Genomic DNA, 17,532 nt, shown 5'->3' with positions numbered 1-17,532 from the left:
TAGAATAACAGTAAGAGATCTATCATAATTATACACCATACCACAGACATAATAGTACATACCACGACCCTTGTTACACCAGTTTTGGAGCATCGACCTGGCCCACCGTTGGGGGTCGATCCTAGATCCTAGATCGACCGCGCAGGTCAGGTCAGGTCAGAGAGTTTAACGTGCACATTCAGAGCAAGCTGTTGTAGCGCACGCCTGTCCTGGGCGCAGGTGCCGGCCTCAGCCGGTTCCTCCATCCAGGACACGAGATCGACCGCGCAACATGCAAGCGCTTTAAATACCACTGGGCTACGTTCAGTTCCTTTGTTGTCAACTTCTGGCTATTTTAATAGAATATTGAAGTATGATAATGATTTAAAATAGCTAGGTCAGAGGTTTTGCTTTCTTGGCTTAGTAGGGCCTATATAGTAGTCTACAATAACCTATCTTGTAGCTATATTTCGGCAGCGCTCACAGCAGATTTTTAATAAGAACGCAGTTCGAAATATTCCGAATGATGCCGGAGAATACGATCGTTTATGATCGAGACTATTCGGTGAAAATGGCAACAGGAGAGAAACGATTGTTTGAAGATGTTGAAAGAAGTGAAACTAGTGAAAACAGTGATTGGATAGGTCCTATGCCGGATGAAGCAGTGAAACCAAAGAAAAGAAAGGGTATGTGTACAACATGAGAGATATATATTTACGATTATCTTGGTAATCATAGTGTTGGCTGTAGTGTAAGAACGACACGACTTTTGAGAAAACCACGGCACGTGCATTGAAAATAATTGTTTATGTTCTTATGTTCAACTTCAAATCATATCAGTTTATTCATTAAAGGGACATTCCTGAGTTTGCTGCAATGTTTAAGATGTTATCGACTAACAGAGACATTTTATCGACTAATTGCATATCAAATATATTTTTCTGAATAAAATATTAGTGGCTGTATGATATATAGGGGAAGCCATTAGCCCGAGTACTCTGACTGTAAGAGAGCTAGACGGACATTTGGACATAAACACGCTCTCATTACAGTCAGAGACCAACCTATGTCTTTTTTTGGCAATTCCTGACTACCAGACGGTAGGCAACGAGTCCCGCTCTAATACCACAACAATCCTATGTTTGACGTCAAATACCTTTACATCAATCATTTTCGAGTTAAGTGATACAAAAAAATCCACATATTAATCACTAATACACATACTACAGAAAGAAACCCGACAGCACCCACATTCAGCTACGCTTCGTGACACTCCGTCGCAACAATTGCAAAGCTCGGCGATCTATTTCGAGACGTAGACCACGTAATCGCGCACTGGGCGATTCCGCCTTGTGCAGCAGTTACAGGGGTCGTCTCATATCAAGCGAAGTTACAACATGGAAGAGTTGGCTAATGCCGTTTTGGATGAATTTGGATTTCATTACGTCATTAAACCAAAACAATTACACATTATTGATTCCATTTTGAATTTGAAGGATACATTTGGGGTGTTATCGACAGGATACGGCAAAAGTATGTGCTACGTACTGCCTCCTCTTACGAGACGACCCCTGTAACTGCTGCACAAGGCGGAATCGCCCAGTGCGCGATCACGTGGTCTACGTCTCGAAATAGATCGCCGAGCTTTGCAATTGTTGCGACGGAGTGTCACGAAGCGTAGCTGAATGTGGGTGCTGTCGGGTTTCTTTCTGTAGTATGTGTATTTGTGATTAATATGTGGATTTTTTTGTATCACTTAACTCGAAAATGATTGATGTCAAGGTATTTGACGTCAAACATAGGATTGTTGTGGTATTAGAGCGGGACTCGTTGCCTACCGTCTGGTAGTCAGGAATTGCCAAAAAAAGACATAGGTTGGTCTCTGACTGTAATGAGAGCGTGTTTATGTCCAAATGTCCGTCTAGCTCTCTTACAGTCAGAGTACTCGGGCTAGGGAAGCCATGTGTTTACGGAAATGACGTCACATATCAGCATGCGCGCGCGTCTGGTAGGCAGAAGTCGAGAATGGTCAGTTGTAACAAAGCGAACTAGCGTAGCGTGAATAGCAAACAATGACCAAAACATTTGCTTAACTTACCGCTGGTAGTACGGGAACGCTATTCTACATAGCTCCTGTTGGAGGAGATACATGCACTCTTTTGACCCATAAAATTTGACGATTGGCCGAGTTCAAAACTATAACAAACTTCCTCTTTTTTTCTTCTCTTTTTTTTCACATGAATAAATATTTTTATTCCATGTATTTTATTTTTAAGGCGTCTGGTCCATATTTCAAGCAAATCATTACAATACAAACGAGCACACAGACACAAATAAAAATTATAAAATACAATAAGTAGGCCTATGTGTATTTAAAACTGTTTTAAAAGAAATACACTCTTGTCACCTTAGTCTGCGCGGCACAAAAGTCTGCGCACGTTAATGACGTTACATTACGTCTCGAAACAAGTGTCGGGGTATGTTTGTAAACAAACAAACAACGTTAATTTAATTCACAAAACTGTTGTTAAAACAACACATCTTGATTGTGAATATATGTATAAAACTGGTCGATAACACTGAATTAATGCACTAAAAGTATACTGTTGCCAGCCTCGATCAACGTGTTTTTCTATCACCTGTCAACACGTGTCTGTCAACGTTGTAATGATCAACCTTCAACCTTGCATATCAACTTACATAAATTTACACAGAAGCTTCATTACATACCTTATTGTAATTTATGAATCCATAAATCAAATGAATGTCTTATTTAATCTGTTAACGTAAACATCCAAGCATACTTTGAATGGGGACCAGACAACTCGGACCCATGGACAACTCGGCCCAGACAACTCGGCCTCGGGGCCGAGCTGTCCAAGACAACTCGGCCCCGAGTTATTGATACGGGTTCATTGATACTTGCGGAAAGCGGCTATATGTCGAAATCAGATTTTCAAGTAGCAGAATTGAACAGTTTATCCTAGTATTTCTCAATCAATACAGTATTCATATGCCAAAGCAGTAAAATTACGACAGTATTACAGGAGCGGTGTTGCCATCGTGAACAAACGTCGCAGCGAATGCATGTTGTCTGGGTCGAACTTCATTGGAACAAAAGGAACACGGATATGTCGGCATTTTGTTGGAAAGTGATATTAGAAAGTGATAAGTCCAATAATTCGGACGGTTATATACATTATTTGAAAATGGCATCATGCTCACCAATTGGAATTACTTCTTAAAAGCAGGAAGTCAGGAGGCTATATCCGCGAGTGTTGTTACAACGATAAATAACTTTTGCATGTTTTTTCTGGGATCATCTCCAATGTTTAGGTCACTGATTGTAGAACAAAAACAAATTATTCGAACAGCGGAAACTATCTTCAAAGATAAATGGATCAGCAATTTATCAATCCGACATGACACTTCGTTTCGGGACGTTTATGTTAAGGTGAGACTAATTCAAAACTAACAAAAAACACACTCTTTTATTTCTGTGAGAATACTTTAATTTAAAAAACAACACTTGTTCAACAATATTTTTCAACAATATACAATATTGTGCATGTGCCGAGTTGTCTCTGGACTCCGGGCCGAGTTGTCTTGAGGTGGGCCGAGTTGTCTCAGAACTATGGGCCGAGCTGTCTCGACGTGGGCCGAGTTGTCCACGGGTCCGAGTTGTCTGGCATTCCTTTGAATTTCCCTCTGAGTGACACAATGCAAAATGGCTGCACACAGACTTTGAAGCTTGCACTGACAGCATGGCCTATTTTAGCTATAGTCTGTTTCAAAATTATCATTCATTGTCCTATATGTCTAACGAACACTATTTGTGCTCATTTACACAGTTAATAATAGACAAATTTTTGTTGAATAATGATCAAATACTTTTACATTGGCTTTTTTTTAAATTGTCATTTTGTGTTGTCCAAACTAAGGAGCATGGAACACCATTTATATTTATCTCATTTGCACAATCTAAATGTTTCCGAAACAGACTATAACAGGAAGTGTTTGTTATTTAGAACTTATAAAAAGTCGGATCCATTGTTTGTTTCTGTTTTATGTAAACATTAGCGACAGAAGTGGTTGTTTTGATGTATGCTGCGCAGACTTATGTGCCGTCATGCAGGCCAGTAAATGCAGGGGGGGTCCCACTAAAAATGCGCTTATTACTTGACTTTAAAAAACATTAAAATTAAAATAACTTTAGTTGTAACACGTTTATTGTTCTATTGTACTGTGGCAGTGAAATAAATATTTTTAAAGAAATATTTTAACTTTAAAATATAACACAAATGCTTAGGTGCGCAGACTTAGGTGCCACCAGTGTAATACCCTTTGTTAAATGCCCCATGTATACAAATGAACAACCAGTAGACAACACTGATGTGTTATACTTACCTACTGGTTCATTTGTAAGGCTTTTCATCAACAATAAAGTTTAAGCAAGTAAGTATCTTATTAGAAAACTTTAAAACTATTAATTTTATTAAGTCCTTCTTTATTCCTTAAAGTTACTGACATTGGATACATATTAACACATTGTATTAAAATGGAGGATACTAAATTTAGTTTCAGTACCTGTTCCATGACCACATACATTGGTCTCTCTAGCTACAGCATCCCTTTTTAAATATTAGTACACAACTTAGCCTTTTAAAGCGGATACACCTTAAATTTACTTGGTCCCCCAATTACACACACACACACACACACACGTTTATATATATATATATATATATATATATATATATATATATATATAAATTACCATAAATATTTTAATCACCTAATCCCATACGGGGTAGAACATAGTTTAATACACAGGTGGTCTAGGATTGATTCCCATTGGTGGTCCTATGGGGCTATTTCTCGTTCCAGCCAGTGCTCCACAACTGGTGTAACAAAGGCTATGCTATATATTATCCTGTCTGTGGGCTGCTGCATATAAAAGATCCCTTGCTGCTATCAGAAGCAGCAGGTTTCCTCCCTAATATTATCTGTGTGATCCCTAAACATGTCCGACTCCTTATATCTGTAATTAAAATGACTTGAATGCATCGTTAAATAAAAGATTCCTTCCTTTCAAATCCAAAACTGTGTCAGTTACCTTTGGCAAGAGGCAGTTTCAAAAGGCTTTCACTTTCAACCTGATTAATAAAAACCCAGTTAAAACAACTAATTACTGTAAATTGTAACAATAAAATGTTTTTATGTTTTAATTTAAAATACAAATTAACACAATGCAAATATCATTTGATCATTGGTTTATAATGATAAAAAAATATATGCCTTGTCTATATTGTTTCTCGATATAATTTTATTGATTTTGTAAATTCTGTTTTTATTAGAAAATAGAGATCGTGGTAAAAAAAAGATTAAGTCCAAGTGTTATCAATGTCATCATCACATACTGAATAGCCCCAATAATGTTGCATAGTTTGGAAAGTCAGTGAAAAAAGTTCTGGTATCCTTGTGCACAGAAACATGAGATATCGTAGAAAAGAAACACCGAATCTGATACCAGTGTTCTCCTTAGCATCCCTTAATTCATCCTGAAAGGCCCTTATTTCATCCAAGAGCTGCCGTTTCTCTTTTTGTCCATAAACAGGGATCATTGATATCTAGAAAAAATATCAAAATTGTTAATTTTCTATGATATAAGTATGAAAGTTTTATATTGTGTACATATTAGTATTAGTAACTACAGCATGATTTGACACTCTCACTCTCACTCTCTCACACACACACACACACACACACACACACACACACACACACACACACACACACACACACACAGCTCCCTGTTATTTAATTAAAACTATAAATACTCCAGCCACCTACATATTTTATGGCAAGATACAATATAAAATACACTCAGATTTTTTTTTACCCACTATAATGGATCTGTCAATACAAAGTTACATAAAACATTGTTTGTCGATTGGCTGGGTACTGTCAACAGGGCATCTTCATTTCCATTCAGTTTGGTGGTGGGTTTTTTTTCAATTTTTTTTTTTTCATTTTAATTTTATTATCTCTTCAATTTTTCATTTCAATTAATACTCTATGTGTACTAGTATTACGAATGAATAACATACAACAAACCTTGTATAACATGACGATCTCCGTTGCTCACGGTTGTGGGATAGGCAAAGTTGATTGTTGTCAGCTTACTGTTCGACGTTTCGCTTCCAGTAGTAGGCCCCTATTTGATGAAAATAATTGCACAATCCTTCCTACAGTGATTTGTGCGGCTAACAACAACGTATGAAATTACCATGGTAAAATACCATTCATCAAAACCCGTCTACACTGATTTAATTGACGAAAAAAACATTTGATTGTTCTTTACTACTAATGTCAACAGTGGTTCTTGCCTACCAGAGCTCACGCGGTACCATGTGATCAAAACATGTGACGTCACCGTGGCTTCTCCTATTAAAGGGACACGCCCTAGTTGTTAACCATTACGCCATTGTTTTTCGCTATTAAACCCATTTTTTCACAAATAAAATTTACTTACCGTTTATTATTTAGAATATACATTTCCATTCACCTGAAGTGTTTTTTGGTAATCCTGGTGTTTGTAATACCACAAAATGCATTTTTCGTATTTCTTAAAAAAGTACGTGCCTCTGAGAAAAAAACGTTGAGCAGACAAGGTCTAATCTATTTTTAGAGGGGATATTCCCATTTCAATGTCACAGACGTTAGTGTACCATGTGACCGTTATCATTTTGGTTCGGTTTGTTTTCTCGTGCACGGTTCGCGCAATCAACATCCGATTTGTTGTCGTTTGCTTGTTGTTCATTTGTGAGGTTTTTCTTCACAGTTCGTGAACATTTTCATTAACAATACATATGGAATGTTTTTAAATGCTCACCAGATGGCATTGCAATCCCTATCAGTAATGAGTAGCATGGTTTTGATCAGATGTGACATATTTCTCATTTATTTTCAATTTTGGAAACATGAGTCAGTCGTACCTTTATTATGTGTCTGCAAGGTTACCAATGTAGTAATCCACCAATATATTGAATGAGTTTGACCATTATACCACAAAGTAGGTTAAATATACCAAAACCTAAAATAAAAGCCTGAGTGGTAATACGTCAGACTAGCAAGGCCATAGGATGAGACATTTAAGAAAATGTCCACTATGTTACCGTCTGCTAAGTTACCTTCAACAAAGTAACTTAGTAGACCAGTGTTGGTAACCTAGTAGACAAACAGGTAGAAATGCCATCATTACATGGAGGTAATGCTAAAATGTTACTATTAATACGTCTCACACATGTGTATACTAAATATTAGTTTGCCTATTTAAAGTGTAGTCCTAGAATATTGACTTTACTGTAAATTTGTGACACTTTAGTAACATAGCAGACAACAGAGTAACTTAGTGGCCACACTGTCAGTGTATCAGTTACCAGTATAAAACACATCACAGTTGTCGTCACATTGATTTATACTAATAGTTACTGATGGACACATACTTGTTTTCAGTTATTTTAATAAACACAGGTACATTTGATTTAACTACTATCAGTGTACCAGTTAATTACTATATTCTGTGTTTACAGGCATCGAAATAAGCATTGTGTCTGGTAACCCATTTACAGGTTACCACAAAATATAACCTGGTAACCTATAGGTTTCCACAACTATATGAAAGTTAAAATTGAATTCCTGTTACTACTACACGGTCGTTCTGAAATTGTAACGGTGCGCGCGAACATCGGTACGAGAAACGAAATCCGGAAGTAAATTTATCTAGTGGGCGCTGCTTAAACGCGGATTGCCAAAATTTACTTTGCAATTGCACAAGTGCGCACAAACATCGGTGCAATTTTGTACGAGAAAACAAAACGCGGACATAAATTCATCTAGTGGACACTGCTTAAACGCGGAGTGACTTGCGCGCTAACATCGATGCAATTCCTGACAAGATAATGAAACGCAGAAGTCCTAAATGCATTGCCTGGTTCTCTAACATGTGGTAACCTCCCGGTAACCTGAACGACCGTTCTTGACTTATTTCGATGCCTGTGTTTATAACATTTGCAGAGTGCCAGTAAAATTAGGATTAACTATTTTTATGTGGAACTAGGATAGTCAGAAGTCAGAGATGTGTCCCGATATATACTCTTCAAAAAAAGAACCGCAAAAGGGTACAAATGGGTTATAACTCCGATTTTATGTTTCCTACCGGTTCATGCTTTGTGAATATAAGGTCATTGCATGTCCCAAACACATTCCCACGGTTACATTCGATAAAACGCAGCTACTGTACAATAAAGTTCCAAAATGTGAATATTCGCAAAAACGCATCCACGTGCAAACCATGTCACCACTGCACGTGCGTTGTCTGCACGTGCAACATGAACACCGACAGTATAAAAGTGCAGGGTGTTCGCTTGCCTGGCCTCTGTATCTGGCCGACAGTTGACAATCCAGGACATGCCACGTCTCAGTGAACCGCAGAGAAACAATGCCATCTGCCGACTAGATGCAGGCGAATCCAGAACGGCCGTTGCCAGGGCATTCCATGTGTCCCCAAGCACCATCTCCAGACTGTGGGACCGTTACCAGCAACATGGATCAACACGTGACCTCCCTAGATCCGGTCGACCACGGGTCACTACCCCCGGGCAGGACCGCTACATCCGGGTACGCCACCTTCGGGAACGATTGACTACTGCCACCTCCACAGCCGCAGCAATACCAGGTTTGCACAGGATATCCGACCAGACCGTACGGAACCGCCTACGTTAGGTAGGAATTCGTGCCAGACGTCCAGTTCGAGGTGTCATCTTAACACCACAACACCGTCGACTCCGACTGCAGTGGTGCCTGATTCATCGACAATGGCCTCAACTGCGATGGAGACAGGTGTGGTTCAGTGACGAGTCCCGATTTCTGCTCCGACGTCATGATGGAAGATGTCGCGTGTATAGGCGTCGTGGTGAACGTTATGCGGCAAACTGCGTGCAGGAAGTGGACAGATTCGGCTGGGGTAGGGTCATGGTGTGGGCAGCCATCTCACACACTGGCAGAACTGACATGGTCCACGTGCAGGGCAACCTGAATGCACAGGGCTACATTGACCAGATCCTCCGGCCACACATCATTCTAGTTATGGCCAACGCCAACGCAGTGTTCCAACATGACAACGCCAGGCCTCACACAGCACGTCTCACAACGGCTTTCCTACAGAACAACAACATTAATGTCCTTCCTTGGCCATCGATATCACCGGATTTGAACCCAATTGAGCATCTATGGGACGAGTTGGACCGACAGCGACAACCACAGCCCCAGACCCTGCCCGAGCTGGCAGTAGCCTTGCAGGCCGAGTGGGCCACCATCCCCCGGGACGTCATCCGTACTCTGGTTGCTTCAATGGGCAGGCGGTGCCAGGCAGTTGTCAACACACGCGGAGGCCACACCCGGTATTGACTCCAGATGACCTTGACCTTGGTGGTGTGTCCTATCACTTACTCACAATGGACTAGAGTGAATTGTGAACAATCCTGCAACATTTGGTAATTATCGGACTCACCATTCAATAATTAAATCAATTCTCCAAATGTTACGACAATGTGGTTTTGCGTTTCTTCTTTTGAAGAGTATATAAATCATTTTAAGGGTCAGGTGTTATGATGTGCACTGTATTAATATTTCAATTTTGTGGTGATATGTTGATTAAAATGGTTATACATATAGCTGCTGTATGTACTATCATGTTTATTACTAATGGCATCTTTTCAATTTGATTTAGTGGTATATATCCTAATGAATGTGTTCTCTACCTGGCACATGAAAGTATCACTGGAGTAGATAATAAATAAATAAAATTAACAAATAAATCCCCCCCGCACTAAATTTTGACCAGGGGGATGCCATTTATGTTTGTTCAATAGTTGACCTGTGCAAATGCAAATACATTCCTTCTGCAGAGTTCTTATATTCTAACTTCTGTAGAGTCACTTTAATTATGAAATATTGGCTAACACTACTCTTACAGCACACACAGCTCAATCAACACTGAAGTGACTGTTGATGTCGCTTCTTGTGCATATAACCCCATGGGTCGCTGTTGATGTGTCCACTCCTTATCATTCTTGTACCTCAAACTACTACAAATGAAGGATATTCGTGCATCTTTGCATCAAATGTATCTGGCTGTATTGGTTTTACAATTCAGTGTTAAACTAGGCATCATAAGGTTGTACAATGAGACAGCTATACAGGTGGAGTGCATTCTGCCTCAACAATAAGGACATTTATGGGTATATTTATGAAAAACTGTTTGTCTCCTTCCCAAACCAACCGCTAATGGTAGTTAGTATCAACAAACTGACACACGTTATGAGGTCAGGTCTTATAAATGATATAAGCATGTACACATGCATGCATTTAACACATAAAATTTCAAAAGTTTTGAAAAATAAAAACAGAAAATATATATGATTTTGTCAGCTGATGTAAAACATTTTTAAAAGAAGTGCATTGGCTTGTAGTTCAATTTTGTATTTGTTATATTGGTCCATCAGAGTTTCTGCCAGAGGGTAAAACGGGTATGGTGCCATACCCACATTTTTGGGTAGATTTTTGTTTTAAAGGAAACATGTCACGTAAACCATATTTGGCACCAACCATGTACAATTAATTATAAATTGAATCACCTAAAAAAAATAATTATAAAAAATTAATTACTTAAAATATCTCTATAAAAGAACCCCAGATACGAGCTCTTAGCGGAAATTGCCGATCTTTAATGAGCAGGGCAATCACGAGGTCCCTGACGTCAGAGACGCATCGCTTGATCTGAAGCCTTACACTTAAAAGCATTAGTCCGTACCACTCATAAAGAATCTAAGACTTGCACAGCTTACCAAAACAATGAGTGTTCGTTCGCAAAACATTTTGCCGTATCAATATGAGCTGTTAGTAAATGAAGAAAGACACACATTTACTTACAACAGTGATACTGAAGAAAAAACGGATAGCGAGTCGGAGGGTGGAGAAACTGATGGTGCCAGACCAGACCGGTCGACCAATTTACAGCCCGGAGCCCGAAAGTAACCCGGAGACAAAATCAAAATTCGGATGCTAATGCCGAGGTGTATACTGTTCATATTTAGCATAAAGATACACCTCGATATGATGTATTTAAATATGTAAAAAATATAAATGTAGGACAAACATTTTTGGGTTGTTTTTTTTAGAAAATATCGCATTTTTTATGTTCGGGCTGTACATAATGAAATCTGTATGCACAGTGTAAACAAACGCTCTAATTTACGACAAGGCGCTTCACTTTCATTAACCTGGCTTGTAAAACAACATAAATGACTTGAGAGTATAATCAACTTTTAAACTAAATATATTTCTATTTGCATCAATAGAACGAAATGGGGTTATAGTATTTTTCTCTCATAAAAAAAAATGTAGCATATTATTAGGCCTATTGGTAGGGTGCGTTAGAGTAAAAACGACCACTCACGATACCCAAGTGATACTTTTCTTTGGTACTACGTAATTGGTCAGTTTTGTAATTTTAGATGGGAAAGTCAACTTAATCAAGGGTTTTACAGCATTATTTACAGTAATGAAGCAGGGCGGCTGATAATGTCCATTAACATTGTACTATAGTCGCGACAGGTTACGCCACAATACCCTGTAATCTTAAAAAAAACTGGCACGTATTTTGTACGCATGTCTAGACCGTGGTAATCACTTACCTGGTCGATACCCTGCAATATACACCTGCCAATCAGGAATCACATGTGCAGGCCACGGAAAGAAAGGACCAATTAACTAAAACAACATTCCGATTCTCAAGTCAGCCCGTGGATGAAACATAATAGTTATTTCGACACCGACAGTAGTGGGGTTTTTTGTATTGAACTTCGTGTTGCTTTGGGGCTTCGGGCGATGAGGAACGTTTTTGTAACGTATAACGTAACGCCCGAAGATTAAAAACATTATTTAAAATTATTATTGTTTTCTACACGTTTTTTAAAAACATATTTAAATACATCGTACTGAGATGTATCCTCATGCCAAATCCCATGTTTGTATATGCCATATTTAATTACTTATTGACGTTTCCTTCTTCGGACGGTGAATACAGATTTTGTTATGTAGGCCTACAGCCCTAACATGAAAAATCTTTTTTTTTTCAAAAAAATTAATAAATAAAAAATTCTACATTTTTGTTTTAACATATATAAATACATCATGATGAGGTGTATCTTTGTGCCAAATATGTACAATGTACACCTCGGCATTCGCAACCGAGTACTGTTTTTGTCTCCGGGTAACGTTCGGGCTCCGGTCTGTAATTAGGCGGACACCAAAGTACTATGCGGTGTTGGTGTCCAATCTTTTCTTTTGCGATAAAATACACGCGTCTTTCTTCGGATACAATCCTTTGGAAAACCATAAAAAGACAATCCCGATCGTTTAAACTGTTTATTTTTACACCCGAAGGCCGCGCAGTATGGCACTGTTGGACTGAAAAGATCGTAAGCCCCTTACTCCATATATAAACAGTTAACAACAATGGAAGAGTACAGCAGCTCTGACGTCACTTCCCTTTTTTTTCGAACGCTCACGAAGAAATATGCATAAATCGTACTTTGATACTGGTTAGCGTAATTTCTTCATTTTAAGTTAACTACACGTATTTTATTGTTATAAAGTTATTTGTATATTATTTTTATATCATTTTTCTTTTAAAATGAGCTATAATATGGTCTCGTGTCATGTTTCCTTTAATTAACATTTGACAAAATTAATTATTCTTATCATTACTGTATGATTTTCTTAACCCTAACTCTAAACTTAACCCATTTTCTTTCTGGAGGAGGCCCCCATACTGTGGTTGCATTCAATTTCATAGCGCCATATCCACCAATTTCTTTCTGGCAGAAACACTGTCTATGGATGATTTTGTTTGATTCCAAATATTATGATATTCATGCTGAGGTGTCTTTAATCATTCCTTTACTCACTGGAATTAAATGTGTAACAGTTAAGATTTTAAATGTTATTTATTGTCAATTTCGATGGAATCATTTAATCTGATGACCTCACATCAGTAAAATAATTATTTATCTGTATTTAGACATACAACCTTGTTACTCATTCTTATCACTGTATTAGTCTATTCTGATCATTAAATATAGATAATCAGAGTTTTTACTGTAGGTCGGTTCTTTCATTGGATGGTTATTATAAGTAACTTAGTGGAAGTTAAACCTGGTCTACTATGTTACCGCATGTCCACTAGGTTACTTTCATGAACAAATGCATTTGTAAAAATTAAAATGTATGTTGTTAATGGATATTTGCATATATTTACAAGGGCAGTAAAAGGCTGTGCTGGTTGATAGATAGCAAAACTAACGTACTGTCGGAAATAGAATAAAAATGATTTTCGTTGATTATTTCTTACATATTAAACTGACAAATAAATATTTTGTAAATATCTATTTAATGATAGTCTACCTAATTTAGCATTTACTTGTTTGGGCGCTCATTGATGTTCAAGGTGGTGTTTACTCTTGAAATTAAAAGAAAATGTCAGTAAAACAGGTGATTTGTGCACTTTATTGGAACAGACTATAAAAATTTTTTGTCAACGTGTCAATTTTATTGCATTTATAATATATGATGAGGATGATGGTTTACCCCTATCCCTCGCCAAAACAAAATATTTGTAGTCATTTATAAGTAACGTTTTAGCAAAACTGTCAAGAACCATTATGAGTGATCCATTATACCGGTATTAAAGGTGCTATCTCAATGTTGCACAATGACAGCTATTGCAAATCTTTCTTATTCTTTTTTAATAAAATTTTGATTTAACATTTAAAGAAGACACCTTTAACAATATGCCCCTAAAGTATTATAGGAAATAATTTTATCTACTGGTAGAAAATACATTTTTATTGGCGATCTTTATCACAGCTCGCATATAACTATGATATAGCACCTTTAAACTGTTGCAAGATTGTGTAAATTTCTAATGTACTTATATTGAATTTATATTCAATAAATATGCTTGTCATAATTTATGCTGCAATTCAAAATATTTAGTTTACTTGCAGCTTTAAATTACCAGTTTGTTTAAGGGTAAATGAAATTGACACATATCATCAAAATGTGTTATAGTCTGTTCCAATAAAAGTAACAAATATCCTGTTTACCGACATATTTTTTTCAATTTCAAGAGTAAACACCACCTTGTACATCAATGAGAGCCCAAACAAGTAAATGCTAAATTAGGTAGAGTATCATTAAATAGGTATTTACAAAATATTTACATGTCAGTTTAATATGAAAGACATAATTGACAAAAATCTTTTTTATTCTATTTCCGACACTACTTTAGTTAGGCCTTTACATCTGTAGGTAAATTTATTGTTAGTCGTACGCAAAAAAATCTAAACATCTGGATCACAAACACCTTCATTTTCCACCTTGTCAAATTCATTATTATGCAAAATATGTCATAACCCTGTGTGTAATTACAGCTGGCTTAGGATAGGAATTGTTACATTTTTAAAGAATACTGTGAACAGGGCTCGACCTTAGTGTTTTGGCTACCAATTTCTCACTCGGACTACCAGTTGTCTAACCCCAGTATTCCGCCAGGCTACCAAATGTTTTGACAAGTCCAGTCACTCCACAATGAACAAGATGTTTGTCATCGGTGTCTGAAATTCCACCCTTTCATGTGCGTGCTCTCTACTGCCGCGAGTTGATGAAACTGTTAATTGCTCCCCTAGTCTGACCAACAGGTGGCGGTTGCGCAATATGTTTCAGTGAAACAAAGGAATGTATTTGCCAATGGTATGATTTTTTTTAACATAGCGGACTAATACAAATAATTTGAAATAATTCAGTGGCCAGATATACAGGGTTCGTACGGGTCATGGAATTTCCATTTGGGTCATGGGTTATCTATTCAGTCATTTATGACAATCAACAACACGGCCCGTTGTTTTGATGCCTTCTTGTAACTAATGCCTTGTATGATCAAGACTATTTGCCGCCAGCTGAAGTCTAAACTAAACCATAACTCAATCGTGGTTTATTTTCTTCTAGGCTACCTATGCAAATTGTCAGATTATTGTTTACAAAATTAATATCTATTATTATGTTAAAGAAATGTATAAATTGGCGAATGTTTTCAATGTTAAAAATATTAATCTTCCTTACAAATTATTTTAAATTAAATCTCTCTCATTGTTTACTATTGCTTTGCGCGATAACCTCACTCAAAATGGCATCTGATCGTGTCAAATGATAACACAAACACACATGGCGATCCCCTGACTGGGATAATTGGCTTAGGACATTTATAAATTTACTGTCATCAATAAAAACCGCTATTGTTTTGGAATAAAGGCAAGTTTTGTTAAGATTCTTCGAAATGACACCTATTAAAGATAGTTACAGCCATTTTAAGTATTAAAATATGCAATATCGATCTTCAGGATCGTACGATTAGCAGACCATTCTACACTAAGAAAAAAATAGCTAGTAGTGTAGGGTGCACATTAAAATACTTTTCTTAAGAATCACATTTTCTTTGTACGTCCGTTTGGACTAAGTTCTACACGTGAAAGCCGTATGAAGTGCTTCAATAATATTTTGTAAGCCTTCATTGCGTGGTTATAGGCCTAAACAAAAAATAATTAAAAAAAATACTATGTGTGTTTCTGGAATACCAAACAAGATACTGTAGGTAGGATAGGTCAGGTTTTTAGTGGTTGTTAGATTTAAAAAAATAATAATAAATTCATACCATATTTAGCCCTCCTTTGAGGCCATCCTTAAAAATAGTTTGTTTTGTCCATTTCCGACACATATATTTCACAGTATATACATGTATTGCTCATAATTTTAAAAACAACCACCCTAAAACAACATGTTTAAATGAAAATAAATGATTTTGGGGTTTTTTCTCTCTTTTTTTCAAGTTATGGGGCTACCAGTTTTTACTGGAGGCTACTAGATTTTATAACCTGGTAGCCACCGGGCTACCACTGAAAAAACTTAAGGTCAAGGCCTGTGTGAACTAAATGGTGTTTTTAATATACGATGTGGTTATGTATACTGCATGAAGACTGGTTTCCGCCCTTGAACTTTTACCGGTGTGCCTATAAAAGATGTAGTTCTAGTTTAACTACAATAATACCAATAACTATTCAAAACATACTTTAAGGTGCGAGTTGAAATAATTCTCCAATGAACATCAGTGTTATTTACAGGTGTAGCAGGTGATTGAATGTTGATAGTGAACTAATATGGTAAAGTTAGATACTGTCATATACAGACATGTTATCAACGACTAATTGTTTTTACTTGTAACTTGTAATAAACTGGCAGAGCTGGTAGTGCGAGCAGTTTTGGTTTCTTAATGTTCGTGCTAGCTTTGGGTTTCTTAACAGATGGTTGGTTAAGTGACATTATGTCTTCTCCATCATCAGTTGGACATTCATCCGAATCTGTAGACTGAAGCCACTTAGGACATGGGCTGCAAGAAATGACAGCACTTTATGAATTTGATAATTTCCATGCGCTAGACTAAGACCAAGAATTAAGTTAAAAACTAGATAATTAAATTTCCGTTACATTCATTACAATATAACGTCATCCCATTGGTCCAGATGTAGCAACGGGAGTTTATTTAATTCTCAATGAACGTAAAAATTACGTCGTCGAGGAATGTCATTTTGATGATGTCATTTTATATGGGCAGGTTGTTTTATTGAGTTTATTGTTTATGGACCAAAAATAATTCAAAATAAAGTATGAACTTTTAGTGTTATTCTTACCAAGTATGATTCTAATTTAATTGTAAGTATTGTCTGTTCCCTGATTCACACAGTTTGCAGATGATTTATTTTTTTCTCATACCCCGATGAATGTAAAAGAAATAACAGACAATCCTTATTTAAAATAAATAAAACCATAAATTTAAATGACACATTATTTAGTTTACTGAATTAACCTGATATCTCTTAATGTAACACAAAAGAGCATACATATATGTAATCAGAGGTATCATACATATAATGTGGTCCCTGCTAAAATCGGTACTCAAAGAAGCTTCTTTTCTTTTTTTGTCACATGAGTAACCATCTTCCTATGTTTGCCAACTATGTTATGATCAGGAAGATTTACTATCAAACATCTTACCCATTTAACCTATAATCATACTCACATTGACTTCGATTCATCATCTTGATATTTAGGTCACCTAGTTTGACAAGCACAAAACTTTGAAGATTTTGTCTTTGAGGACGACTGGTCCTGTGTAGTAAAAATTATCTAAATTCTGTGACCTGTCAACATCTGCGTGGTCTCTTCCTTGTCCGACAAACTCACGAGGTATGTAATCCTTGAGATGCAGAATAGAAAGTGATATCCTTTGTATACCACCGGCCTTGGTGGCGTCGTGGTTAGGCCATCGGTCTACAGGCTGGTAGGTACTGGGTTTGGATCCCAGTCGAGGCATAG

General features: G+C 37.1%; 1 protein-coding gene across 2 annotated transcripts in view; it reads left to right on the top strand.

Moving 5' to 3' along the window:
- The first annotated feature begins 550 nt into the window (after positions 1 to 550).
- The window catches only part of LOC121374017 (peptidylprolyl isomerase domain and WD repeat-containing protein 1-like), a 69,112-nt gene continuing 52,130 nt past the window's right edge, over positions 551 to 17,532 (top strand). The window contains exons 1-2 of one of the 2 annotated variants that reach the window (XM_041500889.1): positions 581 to 665; positions 17,268 to 17,403. Coding sequence is in view for 1 of the 2 variants with exons in the window: in XM_041500888.1 (XP_041356822.1) it covers positions 551 to 665 (115 nt within the window). In the remaining variant the exon portion in view is untranslated. Of the gene's footprint in view, positions 666 to 17,267; positions 17,404 to 17,532 lie in introns of both variants that reach the window. The other variant, XM_041500888.1, reaches the window with a different exon arrangement.

The sequence above is a fragment of the Gigantopelta aegis genome, chromosome 6, assembly GCF_016097555.1.
Source record: "Gigantopelta aegis isolate Gae_Host chromosome 6, Gae_host_genome, whole genome shotgun sequence".
NCBI classification, from domain to species: Eukaryota; Metazoa; Mollusca; class Gastropoda; order Neomphalida; family Peltospiridae; genus Gigantopelta; species Gigantopelta aegis.
Note: the sequence above shows the minus strand (reverse complement) of the source record. Positions and strands in the feature narration are given on the sequence as shown.